Source organism: Chanodichthys erythropterus, chromosome 11 (genome assembly GCF_024489055.1).
Source record: "Chanodichthys erythropterus isolate Z2021 chromosome 11, ASM2448905v1, whole genome shotgun sequence".
Classification (NCBI taxonomy): Eukaryota; Metazoa; Chordata; class Actinopteri; order Cypriniformes; family Xenocyprididae; genus Chanodichthys; species Chanodichthys erythropterus.
Genome location: NC_090231.1, coordinates 26,844,476 through 26,859,332, shown reverse-complemented (window position 1 = coordinate 26,859,332; position 14,857 = coordinate 26,844,476). Strand labels below are relative to the sequence as shown.

Here is a 14,857-nt window from a genome sequence, read left to right as displayed (position 1 = left end):
AAATGGAAATGCATGACATGTTTTCTCCTACAGGGAGAGAAATGCATCATGGGCCAGGAACGAATGTACAGGAAGAGGAAAGAGTCATCATTGTGCATTAAAGGGAAGAGCTATACATCAGCTCTAACAGCTAAACCTTGCCAGTGCTCAGAGAAAGACTTTGCCTGGTACGAAACAGAGAGATAACCTTTGCACATTTCAAGCCATTTGCAATTATACACATACGTCTTTATTGTAACAGACACTCTACTTCACTTTCAAACCCCAGTGCGGTGAATTAGATCTGGAGCTAAAAATAGAGCTTTTTACTTGTCTCTGTGTGTTCTCAGTGACTACGGCTTTGAGCGAGCTCCCAGTCTCAGGTTAGAGGGTGATCGCTGCTATCCTGACTTCTGGCATGATCCTGATGCTCCACCTGAAAACTGCCATTTAGGACACAGCTATAAGTCCAGCACAGGGTAATACACATACTGAAGAACATTAGACAATGCACTTATTGAATATGTCAGAAAACACTCACTCGTGCATGGCATAGACATTTTAGATGAACACATTTTTTACACACAGGCTTTATTCAGACTAGCAGATAATAACAGTGTCACGTCCACATATGTTTTGAAATCAGATTTTACATGTGTCAGATCAGGACAGATCAGATTTCAAGTACAATTTTACATCACATTTGTAAATGTCATAGTGGATGATATTACCAGGAACTGTGTCAACATTCTTTTTTCGCCATATATGCTTGTGACGTATCAAAAACTGTTTCCGGGTCCAAGCCTCTACTTCGTTTCAAGAGATTCAGCCAACAGCCATTTATGAGCACTGTTTATTTATAACACACCTTTAAGTTAAGCTTTTTTATAAAAAATAAAATAAAAAAAAACTCACAGTTTACACTACAGTCCCCTACAGAAGAGGATTAGGGCCAAGCAATAATAAAAAAATAAAACCATCTCGAGATTAAAGTTGTTAAATTTCGAGAAAAAAGTCGAAATAAAATGTTGAAAATAAACTTGTTAAATTACGAGAAAAAAGTTGTTAAATTTCGAGAAAAAGGTTGAGATAAAGCGTTGAGAATAAAGTCATTAAATTACGAGAAAAAAGTCGTTAAATTACGAGAACAAATTCGTTAAATTACGAGAACAAATTCGTTAAATTACGAATTTGTTCTCATAATTTAACGACTTTTTCTCGTAATTTAATGACTTTATTCTCATAATATAATGAGTTTATTCTCAACATTTTATTTTTGACTTTTTTCTCGAAATTTAATTATTTTTTTCTCGAAATTTAACAACTTTAATCTCGAGATGGTTTAATTTTTTTATTATTGCTTGGCCCTAATTCTCTTCCGTAGTCCCCAGTCTCTGATTGAATTTAATTTAATTGGTATTCTAGTCACCAATGTTTTACAGATTGTGGAAAGATGAATCACTATCTGGCCAACTGAGATTTCAATGTGGAGGTAAAGGTTAGAATCATGATGTTTTGGTAGTATTATAGCACACTGTGAATGTAGATTAGCGCCATATATTGTTTAATTTTGTCATGTGATAAAGCGGTTGGACCTTGAAACGGTTACATGTCACATCAGATTTAACAACCGGGTAGTTCACAACTATGTAGTGAATAAATGAACAAGTCAGAGGTTTTGCACGAATGTATTACTTATGTTGTCTCATGCTTTGTGAACACTGTGATGGACATGAGCAGAAGCAAAATGTTCAGTTTTCTATCCTCTTTTTCCATGCTGACAGATACTCTCAATCCTGACATTATTACTATAGTAACCAAAGCAGATGTACTGTATACAAGACTGATTAAATTGAACAAACAGATCAATGTCGAAAAGATTAGATTTGTAAACCAAATCATATTTCAGAATCAGCTGTGTTAAGTAGAGCATGACATTCAGTAGAACCTCATTCAGCAAAACCTTAGCTGACACAAAGCTTGATGTTTATCTGTATTTTTTGAGCCAAGACCTTTCTGAACACGTTATATGGGTGTTTTATCCACCTCTTATTGTGGTTATTTAGGAATGCAGTGCATCTTTTCCACAATTCTTTATTATAACCAAGAGTTTAAATCCAGGCAACAACATTACATGGATTTTCCAGTTTAAGGCAAGTAAAAGCAAGTCAAGGCTAACATGTTTTGTGTTGTCTGTTGAAGTTACCGGAAGGTCATCGCTAATGTTTGTGAGGGTGGCTTGAATAAAGAACAGAGCGCAAAGCAGCATTCCTGTCCTTTGCTGCCCCCTAAAGGCCTGCAGCTGGGCATCAAAGGACAGATGTTGGCCGTGGCACCTGGTGATGACATCACCTTTATAGTGCATCAGGAACAGGTTAAGTACATGGATTATTTACACTAAGTACAATTTTATAATTTGATTGCTAAAATGTCAGAAAAACTTTAATGATATAAATATATTTCATAATAGATTCAATGTGCTAAAGATTTATAGACAGAATTTTAGGCATCTTTAATGTTGATTTGTTTCATTGTGTTTCCCTCTTCAGGGTGACACCACCAACACCAGATATCAGGTCGATTTAATGGATGGGGTCAGGGCTATATATGAAAACCTAACTGTCACAGACGAACCCATTCAGCACCGTTATGAGAAGCCAGGTGTTTACCGTGTGAACGTGAAGGCTGAAAATTCTGCTGGACACGACCAAGCCACCCTTTACATTCAGGTCACAGGTCAGTGAAATCTTCAGATTTGAGTGAGTATGAGCTGGATTCAAAGGCCATTGCATCTAATTTTGGAACAAAATGATTAGTTATCTATAATACTGTGAGATTGAAAACGTTTTACTGAATCATTATCAATAATCAGGCCCATGTAAAAATAATCTGAAATCCGATTTCAATATGGATGCTCATTATTTACAAAGTTGTACACATACCTTACACCATATATGCTGTTTTATCTCAATAAAGGCTTGAAAAATACTGAAACACTTTTTTCTTTTTTCTTTTTTTTTTACGGGAATGCTCAATTTGTCTCTGTTTTGTCCAGCTCCTCTACAGGATGTCCACCTGGAGGTGGTCCCAATCGCTGGCAGAAATCAAGAAGTAAATCTCACAGCTATAGTGCTGCCCATTGAGGCAAACCTTACCGTGTTTTACTGGTGGATTGGAGATAACCTTCAGGTACTCTGTGATAATTAATAATATTATATGTAAAACTACTGGGGCTGCTTTAAATGCTTTCTGTTGTAAAATCTTCTTTTCTGACCCATCTGTTTTTCTGTTTTATGTTAGGCATTTGTTTATTTTTTAATTATTAAAATCATTATGCTGACTTTAAAACAAAAAACAAGAGGTGTGTACCCATGCATTTTATGAAGAAAAAATGACATGTAATGAGGGTAATTCATAATAACAGTAAATGTTTATGAGTCCTTTTATGTATGTAGTCATGTATAAATATTGAAGAAATTGACCTTGAATTTATTTGAAATGCTTATACTTGAAGATTAAGGTATGGCAATTGAAATATATTCCCCTCGACAGCCAAAGCTGACCCTGGAGAACAGCCTGATCACAAGGTTCTCTGAGGAGGGCGAAGTTGCTGTGACAGTTCAGGCTTCTAATGGTCGCTCCATGGTGCAGGACAGCAAGACTGTCATTGTTTATGGTAAGATAAAACATGGTAAGAAGGTGTACAGCATCAGGGGCGGACTGGTGGGCTACTGGGAAATGTGGACTCCACACACACACACACACACACACACACACACACACACACATATATATATATATATATATATATATATATATATATATATATATATATAGATAGATAGATAGATAGATAGATAGATAGATAGATAGATAGATAGATATATAGTGGGTACAGAAAGTATTCAGACCCCCTTAAATTTTTCACTCTTTGTTATATTGCAGCCATTTGCTAAAATCATTTAAGTTCATTTTTTGAGTCCACCTGTGTTTGATTATACTGATTGGACTTGATTAGGAAAGCTACATACCTGTCTATATAAGACCTTACAGCTCACAGTGCATGTCAGAGCAAATGAGAATCATGAGGTCAAAGGAACTGCCTGAAGAGCTCAGAGACAGAAATCTGGCCACGGTTACAAAAACATTTCTGCTGCACTTAAGGTTCCTAAGAGCACAGTGGCCTCCATAATCCTTAAATGGAAGATGTTTGGGACGACCAGAACCCTTCCTAGAGCTGGCCGTCCGGCCAAACTGAGCTATCGAGGGAGAAGAGCCTTGGTGAGAGAGGTAAAGAAGAACCCAAAGATCACTGTGGCTGAGCTCCAGAGATGCAGTTGGGAGATGGGAGAAAGTTGTAGAAAGTCAACCATCACTGCAGCCCTCCACCAGTCGGGGCTTTATGGCAGAGTGGCCCGACAGAAGCCTCTCCTCAGTGCAAGACACATGAAAGCCCGCATGGAGTTTGCCAAGATGGTGAGAAATAAGATTCTCTGGTCTGATGAGACCAAGATAGAACTTTTTGGCCTTAATTCTAAGCGGTATGTGTGGAGAAAACCAGGCACTGCTCATCACCTGTCCAATACAGTCCCAACAGTGAAGCATGGCGGTGGCAGCATCATGCTGTGGGGGTGTTTTTCAGCTGCAGGGACAGGACGACTGGTTGCAATCGAGGTAAAGATGAATGTGGCCAAGTACAGGGATATCCTGGACGAAAACCTTCTCCAGAGTGCTCAGGACCTCAGACTGGGCCGAAGGTTTACCTTCTTACAAGACAATGACCCTAAGCACACAGCTAAAATAACGAAGGAGTGGCTTCACAACAACTCTTTGACTGTTCTTGAATGACCCAGCCAGAGCCCTGACTTAAACCCAATTGAGCATCTCTGGAGAGACCTAAAAATGGCTGTGCACCAACGTTTACCATCCAACCTGACAGAACTGGAGAGGATCTGCAAGGAGGAATGGCAGAGGATCCCCAAATCCAGGTGTGAAAAACTTGTTGCATCTTTCCCAAAAAGACTCATGGCTGTATTAGATCAAAAGGGTGCTTCTACTAAATACTGAATACTTAGGACCATGTGATATTTCAGTTTTTCTTTTTTAATAAATCTGCAATAATGTCAACAATTCTGTGTTTTTCTGTCAATATGGGGTGCTGTGTGTACATTAATAAGGGAAAAAATGAACTTAAATGATTTCAGCAAATGGCTGCAATATAACAAAGAGTGAAAAATTTAAGGGGGTCTGAATACTTTCCGTACCCACTGTATATAAACATATATATAAAGAATGAATGATAGTTATGTATCCTTCCCTTCAGCCCAGGCGACTGGCCTACACAGACAGATTTTGTAATTTCAGTATCCCTCAAAATGATTTTATTCTATTCAATTAAATTCAATCATATAGATTTAGCATGTTCAAGACTGCATTGGTCTAACAGTGCTCGTCAAAATGTTTGAGATGGCCAATCAAATCTAAGGAGGCAAGGTTGACTGTTTACAGAATCTGAGCAAGAATTACAATGCGATCAAAGAATGCGAGATAAGACATATAAGCAGCCGAACATTGATGATGTAGAATCCAACAATACAGTAGATGCATGAGTGTATTAGTCAAAATGATGGTCAGCTAAAAAAGTGGCCCTGGACTTTCTGTCCCCATTTCGCAACACACCAGCTGTGTGTTATGGTATGGTGTGTTGCAAAACACACCATAAGAATTTGAAGCAGATTGAGAACAATCAATGTTCTGATACTGTTTAATTTCTTGATTTGTGTGAAATTTAAAATCTTACTTGAGGACTAACTGTATTTCTTTCTTGTAATTACAGTGTTAAACAGAAATAAAATATTTATGTGATTCCAGGGCTGGATTGAATATTTATGAGTGTGGTGTGATAGGATGAGGTCATGCTTGGAAAGCAGAAATGACAGTCTTCCTCAGAGACAATGTTCAGCTTGAATGCAGATTGAAGAACTGTTGTGCACAACTGTGTCACTTCACTGGTTCATATTGTTTGTCCTCGAGCTATTTTAGTAAATTTAATAAATTAAGTCGGATGACTTTGCAATTTCTGTAGACAAACGATTGGCTGTAAGATTTTCACTGCTTTATTTTGAGATCACATCCTTTTAATTGGTTATGTGAGTCTTTTTTACAGAATGTTTTTCATGTAAGTTGAAAATTCTGTCAATTCTGGCATCATTTATCATACTTAAACACCTTCATGTCATTCCAAACCCATATGCTCTGCTATAGTTATTGTAAAAAGGTTTTGTATGTGAGTGCCTGACTGAAAGACCTTGAGAGAATGCATCTTTGTCTACAATATAAAATAATATAAATCTAGTGGCTCACTATATAGTGTTTTTGAACATGGCAGAAACCTGTTCATTAAATTAGAGTAAGTTTTCGAATGAAATCACATTTTTAGTTGCCATGATTCATTATATACATTATATTCACTTTATGCAGCCTGATTTTTTTTTTTTTTTTTCACAGCCTTTTTTTCAACTGCACAATTAACTTTTATATGTTCATCACAATACTTCTCTCTTCAGATCATTTCCAGGTCATCCCATTGAGTTTCAGTCGTAATTTGGACCGCTTTAACCCAAACATCCCTGAATGGAGACAAGATGTGGGACAAGTCGTAACCAAGATTCTCGCTAAGGTTCTCGTCTCAATAATGAACACTCACACACAGTTCTGATTTTTATGCAAATCATTTTAAATATACTCATCATGTCACACTCTTTGTCTAATAGCTCACAGGGGTTCCTCAGGACTCTTTGGTTACCATGGTGAAGCCTGGTCTTCCCACCACTGCAGACCTGTATGTTCTTCCTCCAGTCAGCACACCAGTCAAGAGGAGTGTGTTTGTGGATAAGGTAGGTGATGAAGCCACTCGTAAACATAAATGGGAGATTTTTTTCCAGTTATCTCAAAGGCAAAGAGTGTCACATTTATCCTGAATGCTACAGAAATAGTAATGAGTACTGAAGTGATATTATCTGTTTTGTTCTTGTGTGTGTGTGTGTATTCTTCATTTCTGTAGCGTATTCCCACCATAAAGCAGGTTCTGAGTGAGAACAATGTGAGCTTCATTGTGAGAGGAGGGTTACAAGTGTTGGTGACTCTTGCAGACTCAGATGCAGGTGAGCAAAATAAAACAGACACACGCACGCAAACATGTACAGCTACAAAGTTTGTCAGTGAGTCAGTTAATTACTAAAACATGGCCAATGTATTTCTAAGGACCTATAACTAGTGACGTGTCTGCCAGCACAACAGAGACTGGTGCGTCACATTTACCTCTCGCTTTTAGAAGTGTCCTCTTTACTCTTTAAGAATATTGTCTTGCTAATGGGAGAGTTATAAAACGAAAGGAAAAATCATGTAAAAATGTCTTGTTTCTGTTCTGTTTTCTGATCTAGAGTTTAAGTTGAGTTTACTTCATTTACTCTTCATATGTGTGTTTCTGTTGGCTTGCATTTCTGTTTGAGTTTTGAGCTGTCGAAATCACAGTGCTTCTTAGTTTGAACAATACATGCATGTTTGAGTATAACTTTCCTTTAAAGATCATTTGTTGTGTTTTTATTTTTAGTTTGTTTTTTAGGTATTTGATTGTTTGTTTTGTTTGTTGTCTGTATCACAGCCACACAAATGGCTTTATCCACACAAGGTGTGTACATTTGTGTGTGATTTGTGTGATTTTTGTTATGGTTTGAGTTTGGTTTCTTTGTTTTCTAAGTGTTTGGTAAGTGCAAAAAAAGTGATTCAGGTGATGATTAAAGGGATAGTTCACCCAAAACTGAAAATTCTCTCACCAAGCTTAAACTGTGCCTTTAATTCCTGTGGCACTAATGATGAAGAGTTTAGCCAAATCAAAGTTTGTATGAAAACAGTTTTGATAATTCTCTGCTGATGACAGAAGCTGGTCTCTCTTTCAGGTTCTCGTTTGGGTGCAGCAGGTCCAGGTGTTTGGGCTCTCGCTGTCTTTCTCCTCATAAGCCTGATCTCTGCTGCAGCATTCATACTCTTCAAGTTTAAAAGGTTTGTCATTTGCTTCATTTTTTTTTCTATTTGTAAAATACAATTCATTTACATTTTAAAATGCTACAAGAAGACTTTCCTGTCATTGCTGATGTGGGTTATTAGGACAAACGTTTCATTTACTCAACAAAACCTATTTCCCAAATGAATGGAATGAATACAACTGATATACCTTCATGTCAGAGCTGTCACCCATTTTGTCTTGCTGCCCATCACTGAATCGCATGGTACACACGTGTGTGCAAGAACCACACATTTTCTTCGAGAATCTTTAATCTTTTTATAATGCTATTCACTGTCCTGTCATACCCCATCACAGAAGAATGCATGTACAGTCCCCACATGTCTAATTGACAGCCAGCTTATATAACAGAACATGAACTACAAAACTGTGACAGGAAAAACTACAAAAACCATGGTTCCTTGCTGAGGCCAGAGGAGAGCAGCCTAACGCGTCCCTGGCTGCGTTTCAGAAAACTGCCAGGGCGAAACGTCTACGCCCAGATGCACAATGAGAAGGAGCAGGAAATGACCAGCCCTGTCAATCACAGTGAGGACACGCAGAATATCATTCAAGGCGAGGAGTTCATTGATGACGACCTTGACTCGCAGACACTAGGTAACGCTGGAGGTAGAGGCAAATTCACAGTTGCTCTTAACTAACCAGTCATTACTATCCAGAAAAGTTATGGTCAGTCACTCCCAAAACACCTACTCTAACATCAGTTACCACTAATTCAGAAATGGAGCCATTGTTTGATTTCACAATAAGGTTCAGGAATGCATCAGGCATCATTAATTAGTTCATTTATATGAAATTATTATCATGTTAATTCATAATACACTAATGTTAAACTTAAAGCTTAAAAATATTGTATTTAATATGTTGAATTGTTTATGTTTATGTAGAAATTAACATTTAATCAAGATTCACAATACTTACTGTAAAGGGTTTTTTTGTTTGTTTGTTTGTTTGGGTCAAGAAGCTTTATCACTTTTACCCAACATATATATATTTAATATTTAACAAATATGTGATTCCACCATAAAAATGATTTATTATTTGTTTTTTACGTAAATATGCTTTTTTTACATGACTTCCATATCATCACCGCATGTCTTGATTAAAATCTATACAAAGCAAACACTAAATTAATATATAATCTGTTGGTAACATTATTTAATGTCTACATTTTCTTCAGTGTTACATTGTTCAACAACCTTGAGTGAATTTTTTTTTTTTTTTTTTCACCTGCTGGCTTTACAAAATCTGTTTCTGATGTTCTTGTTGCCAGGCAACCACTCAGGGGTGGTGTTGAGCATAAATTCAAGGGAGCTTCACAGTTACCTGACCAGCTGATGACCAATGTGAAGGTGCCAGTGATGAGCACAATAGACTTTGCCTTCCTCCTCTCTCCAGATCTGACCCTTCAGAAGAGAGAGCAGAGACACACCTGCACCAAACCTTCTCTTTCTCCTCCTCTCTCTGTCTTCTCTCCGTCTTTTCCAGCCTCCGTTCTCTCATTCCAGAAGGTGGATTTTGTACCCATCTGCTGATGACCACGTACGCTCACATACATTTCCTGTTTGACTGTTGATGTGCGCACCCTGCAGTCTGTCTCCTCCCATGTCCACCATCTCACTCATTTGCTCTTATCACGAGAGCATGAAATCAGCCCCACTTACTAATGCCCAGGGAGAAACTCATTGACAAATGCTTTATTTTCCATCTTTTTCACTGTGTTTTTCCTTTTTTTACTCTCTCAGGCCACTGAGTTGTCATGGTCACTGTAAAACTCAGATTAGACTGAAAGGTGAGTGAAGGCCGTGCAGATGTGCTGAAATGCACTTAAAGCAGGATATGATACACATTTAATTCAGGGGAAGCAATGTTTGTTAGATATAGCCAAAGGGACTCTTAAGATATTCTCTGTCACTCTCTTTTCTTTCTATTGTACATTTTTAGTTGAACCCATCCTTTTTTCACATGCAATAACACATCGTTTGCTTCAGTCAATACTATGCAGTAAAGTAATTTTTGTCTGTGTCTCATCTGATTCTGCGACATGTTAGTGATACATCATTAATAGCTACGGTGCAATTAGTAATTCCGAAGATGATCGTTAACATTCATTACATTTACCCAAGAAATGCAGACAAACATGGTTTGCCTTTTTTAGCAAGCAAATAATGTCTAGAATTATGTCTAAAAGGCAGGTTCAAAAAATGAGATACCTTTCCAGTTACTGCCAAATCAGCACAGTTATAAGGGTCACGCTTACATTTACAAGGCCCGGGAAATAGTCAGTTTGCCTTTGGAGACCTACTCCTGTCTGTTTTCTCCAAGAACTGCAGTGCCAAATATTCATCTTTTAGATTATAGTCCATCTTCTTAGGCATCTTCACTGCATAATGAAACATTACCCCCTAAAAAGTCAAATCCCATCATTCATCATTGAAATGCTTGTTTATTTATTGGACTTCAGATTTCCTCAGAAGCATCAGCCATCGGATCTCGACAGGGAGTCAGCACAGGATGATTGACAGCGTAGCGTGTGCTACCTGTCAGGTGTAGTGTGTATAAGCCTATATTAGGCGCAGAAGGACACGGTTACGTTCCCTATCGTTTGGCTTGTGTATATATAACAAAGTGTACATAGATCCTGCTGTATATAGCCCCTCCTAAATATGACACTTTCAATAGACCAAAATGTGCACTGTTTCCTCCCAAATGCCTCGCACTGGGTTTTCTTGAATTCAGGAGTTCTACATGGACGTGAAACGATCACTTCTACATCTTTGTCTTTATTCAGCGTTGTTTACTGAAGGGTATTCTTAATATTTCACATCTATATCTATAACATTCACACTCACACGACTAAAGGACTGTGTGAGAAGTGGTGCACTGTGTCTGTGTGCATACTGATTTTGTTTAGTCATTTCAAGGGTTCAGCTATTTAAATCAAGGTGTCTGACTACACGGACGGGGTTTTTCCTCACGGACTCTCGCTGTTGGAATCACTAGTGTTTATGGATGAGGGTCTCTCACTTGCACTAATCACAGTTCATGACTTGTACAGTGTTGTTCAGGTGGGTTCAGGGAACATGTCGTTTTCAACCGAAAAAGACACTTGTGTATCTTATGTCACACTAGAGAATCAGTTCGGGAAGTCTTTGACCAAATATATGATTTGCAGGTTCACTGTCTCTTTAATACATTCTGTTGTGGAGCTCAGCTCAGACTATATTTTTCCAAGTTTGATTCAAAAATTGATGATGTTTATAACCGCCTCGGGTCAATAGATTCTCTCAGCATAAACCAAAAAGATGGCATCTCTACTCTGACCAGTTTATGCTTATGTATATCAATAATACAAACCTGTTTATTACCTATACAGTGCAAACAGTGTGGACTTATTGCGCCAGAAGCTGAACTGTCTTTTTTAGCCCATGTATGAAAAGTTATTTAGTGGCGTCTAGTGTGTCAACTATATTTCCATCCATAAAGTGAAAATGAGCAAAAGCCTGAGTGTTATTGGAGAGACGTCTCATATTTCTAGATGTTTCTGCATCAGTTTAACTTTAGTGACGGCACACTCCAGCAACAAGGACATTTCTTAAATACACACCGGGATCCTTTCTGAAATAGAGACAAACATGGTGGAGAGACACAGCTGAACTGATTCTGTATTTTGTTCAGTTTCATTTGTTCTCGTTCCTTTATAATGTAAATGTTTTTGACTCCACTGCAACAAGTGAAAAGCACTTAATCAGCGTGTCTGAATACAAACACACTAACTGTAAAGATTTGTTTTGTTAGTTTGAACTGTTTAATAAAGTTTTAACATTATTCATTAAGCTGGTACTTGCTTTTTTTCAATGGAATGAAACCTAAAACCTTTGATGTTGATGCTTTCTTTTCATGACCATAACTTCAACATTTTTTTTATTTTTGCATTTCAATTCCAGCACGAAACAGTTGAATACAATGCAAGGTAGTAATTATTTTTATTTCTTAAGAACAACATATGAAGCATGTTAAATTAGTCCAAATAGGTAATGAGAATTAAGAAAAATTAAATATTGTAGTTACAGGTGCTATAATCAGTACTATAATCTTTAAGGCACTCTTTAAGACTTGCAACCCTGAGGTCAGATTATTCTACTAAATTAAAGTGTGAGATTTCTGCAGGTGCAGGGACCTTTCCATTTTCAGTCATTCACTTTTCTTTTGTGGTACATGCAGATACACTCTACTCAAACTTCATAGTGCACATATTTGAACATTAGTGAGGCTCCTAATCATTATGAGAAAGGATGAACAGGCCCCAAAATGGCAATTGTACAAACACACTGCATAATTTCATTGGAATCTCAGTTACAATGTCAATATAAATGCTTTGAAATAAAAAAAATTAAAAAAAAAGTGAACCAAAATACTTTTTTGATGTTTCAGATAATGACTTTGACTCATGGAAACATTCTTGAAATGTTCATTTAGGTGCATAAGTAAATGCTTTGGGTGCTGACTTTTTTTTTTTCTCTTCAGTGCATAGATTCAAAGCTTTGGAAGTGACATCAATCCTTTGGCTTATATCAGGCTTGCGAACTTCCCACACAAGCCTCAGGTCCCTGCTCTTGACCATTACTGCTACTCAAATTAGCATAGCATTGCAATGTAAGATTAAAACAATACTAAATAACTGGGCTACATATTCACCACATCCAACAAACAAACCTTACAAATAATCACATCTTAAAGAAGTACACTGAAATGTGTTAAACTGAAAAAATGTGCAACATACATTATGCACGAAATACAATGTCTCTTGGTTCGTAGGAAATTTGAAGGGAAAACACTGCACACATAAATTATCCAGGATCACAAATCTACAACATACATTATTTAACATAATAATAATAATAATAATAATGTAACACTGCAAAACGACTACTAATGTTAGTGGTTACATGAGTTACAAGACAAAAACAGGCAAGAAAAGGCACTTTCAGTAACACGTCTTAACAGTGTAGTATAGCTTTAAGATTAAGACAAGACAAATACAAACGTATTTGTGTAAGTGCATTGTAACGTTTCCCTTGTTTTCATTTTCATCGGCAGCTTCAGATGGCTTTATTTTTTACTTTATTTTTGTCCTCCTGAGATCGTTTGATCAGACTGGTAAAAAAAAAAAAAAAAAGATTTTTTTTTTTCAATTAACATTAAAGAATGTTTAAAAACATTTCCATGTGACATTGTTTGTAATTTTTTTTACTATATATATATATATATATTTATTTATTTATTTATTTAGTTAATCACAATGTTTATGATTTAGGTTATGTAGAACATTAAGTCCTGTGTTGCTTAAAGTTCTGCCACCCACATCACAGTTTTACGAGTAATTTACCAGTGAACCTGTTGACTGATTTATTAAAAATAATAATTCATTTCCAAACTACTAATTCAGGCGCCCTTAAAGTAACGATTCTGTCTTAAATACCACGCTACAGCTATTCAGAGTTAACACTCGACTTGAAATCACAGATTCAAAATAAAATGCTTTCATAGTTTAGGTAATATTTGTTATGTAACATACAGTTGAGTGAATTTAAAGCTTTTCTGTGGATTTTTGAAATAATTAAACAATATTAGAATGCTGACTGGACTGATAAAGTAGTTGTCCAACAGTTGTCCATCCTTTGTTTTCAAGTGGATTCTCCTCTGTGCCTTCATTTGATTCATTATTTAATCACATAAAATGCACCATTGCAACATTGTACAACATGTTGTACAACAGACCTACACATTTCTATATTTCAGCATCAGAAAACTGATCTGAAAGCTTTAACAGGTGGACAGTATATGTCAGTTCACACTCAAAAGTGTATGTCAATCATAATGAAATACACTTCTCTCTCTCTTTCTTGTACATCCTTCTCTGTCTGCTGCTCTTCCATTTAGTGACAATTTTGACATTTTGGGTGGCATCTCTGTTTGTTGACATTGCAGCGGCAGCCTCCACTTGTGTCTCCAGGACCCTGAAGAGAGAAACACAGATGAATCTCTGTTTTCAACTATGACATATTCAAAATCTATAGGTCGTGGTATTTATCGCTTTATCATAATGTCAACCGCCACTTCATTGCATGATTTAACTGTTGGAGCATAGTTATTAGAAATGAAACCTTGTTTTCTGAGGGATGATACCCAATGGAGCCAGAGTATAAAGCTTATATCCCAGTCTTATGAAAACAGCTCTTACTTTAGGCCCCCAGCGTGGTCCTCTGGTGACCCAGCAGATCTCGGTGTGGCAGACAGTACAGCGGAGCCAATCACAGCCCTCTTTCTTCTGCACAATGATGCCGCACTGAGGGCAATGCATCGCCTCTCCAGAATTAACAAGAGTCTGTTCATGTGTGAGAGACGGGAGAGAAGACAATAAAAAGAGAGATATTTAGCACTTTCAACTGCGATAATGCAGTGGGTTTAAAATAATGTAATCTACTAATCACCAAAATGTGACTGAATATTTCAGAATTAAGAACATGCCACAAGCTTTGATATGATGAAAAGATCTGCATTAGTATGTGTTTGACCTTGAGCAGGTCTCTGGTTCTTCGAGCTGCAGAATCATTGATAGCGCGAGCTGCTAGATCATCCTGATATTGCTTACAGTTCATCCCTTCATGAATGGCCTAAATGAAGGGAAAACAATGCCAGAGTCATTCACCTTATATTATAATAAGAACCTAATTATAGAGAAACAAAAACCTAGATGTAAAGTATTATCATATGTGCATATGACATACTTTA

The 14,857-nt window shown here is 37.0% G+C and overlaps 2 protein-coding genes across 7 annotated transcripts in view; one reads left to right on the top strand and one right to left on the bottom strand.

The window, feature by feature from the left end:
• Positions 1-11,825, top strand: part of sorcs2 (sortilin-related VPS10 domain containing receptor 2) — a 217,239-nt gene extending 205,414 nt beyond the window's left edge. For 3 of the 6 annotated variants that reach the window (XM_067402168.1, XM_067402172.1, XM_067402173.1), the window contains 12 exons: positions 34-167; positions 330-458; positions 2,182-2,353; positions 2,529-2,715; positions 3,035-3,168; positions 3,532-3,655; positions 6,546-6,658; positions 6,753-6,875; positions 7,043-7,142; positions 7,938-8,040; positions 8,439-8,671; positions 9,336-9,547. In XM_067402168.1, coding sequence (XP_067258269.1) covers positions 34-167; positions 330-458; positions 2,182-2,353; positions 2,529-2,715; positions 3,035-3,168; positions 3,532-3,655; positions 6,546-6,658; positions 6,753-6,875; positions 7,043-7,142; positions 7,938-8,040; positions 8,439-8,671; positions 9,336-9,400 — 1,617 coding nt within the window. In that variant the 3' untranslated portion in view covers positions 9,401-9,547. Of the gene's footprint in view, positions 1-33; positions 168-329; positions 459-2,181; positions 2,354-2,528; positions 2,716-3,034; positions 3,169-3,531; positions 3,656-6,545; positions 6,659-6,752; positions 6,876-7,042; positions 7,143-7,937; positions 8,041-8,438; positions 8,672-9,335 lie in introns of all 6 variants that reach the window. The other 3 variants (XM_067402171.1, XM_067402169.1, XM_067402170.1) reach the window with 3 other exon arrangements.
• A 214-nt stretch (positions 11,826-12,039) lies between these two features.
• Positions 12,040-14,857, bottom strand: part of shrprbck1r (sharpin and rbck1 related) — a 24,580-nt gene continuing 21,762 nt past the window's right edge. Inside the window, exons 12-14 of the mRNA XM_067402166.1 lie at positions 14,641-14,739; positions 14,307-14,450; positions 12,040-14,082 (exon numbers count right to left, since the gene is read on the bottom strand). Of these exons, the coding sequence (XP_067258267.1) occupies positions 14,002-14,082; positions 14,307-14,450; positions 14,641-14,739 (324 nt within the window). The 3' untranslated portion in view covers positions 12,040-14,001. The remainder of the gene's footprint in view (positions 14,083-14,306; positions 14,451-14,640; positions 14,740-14,857) is intronic.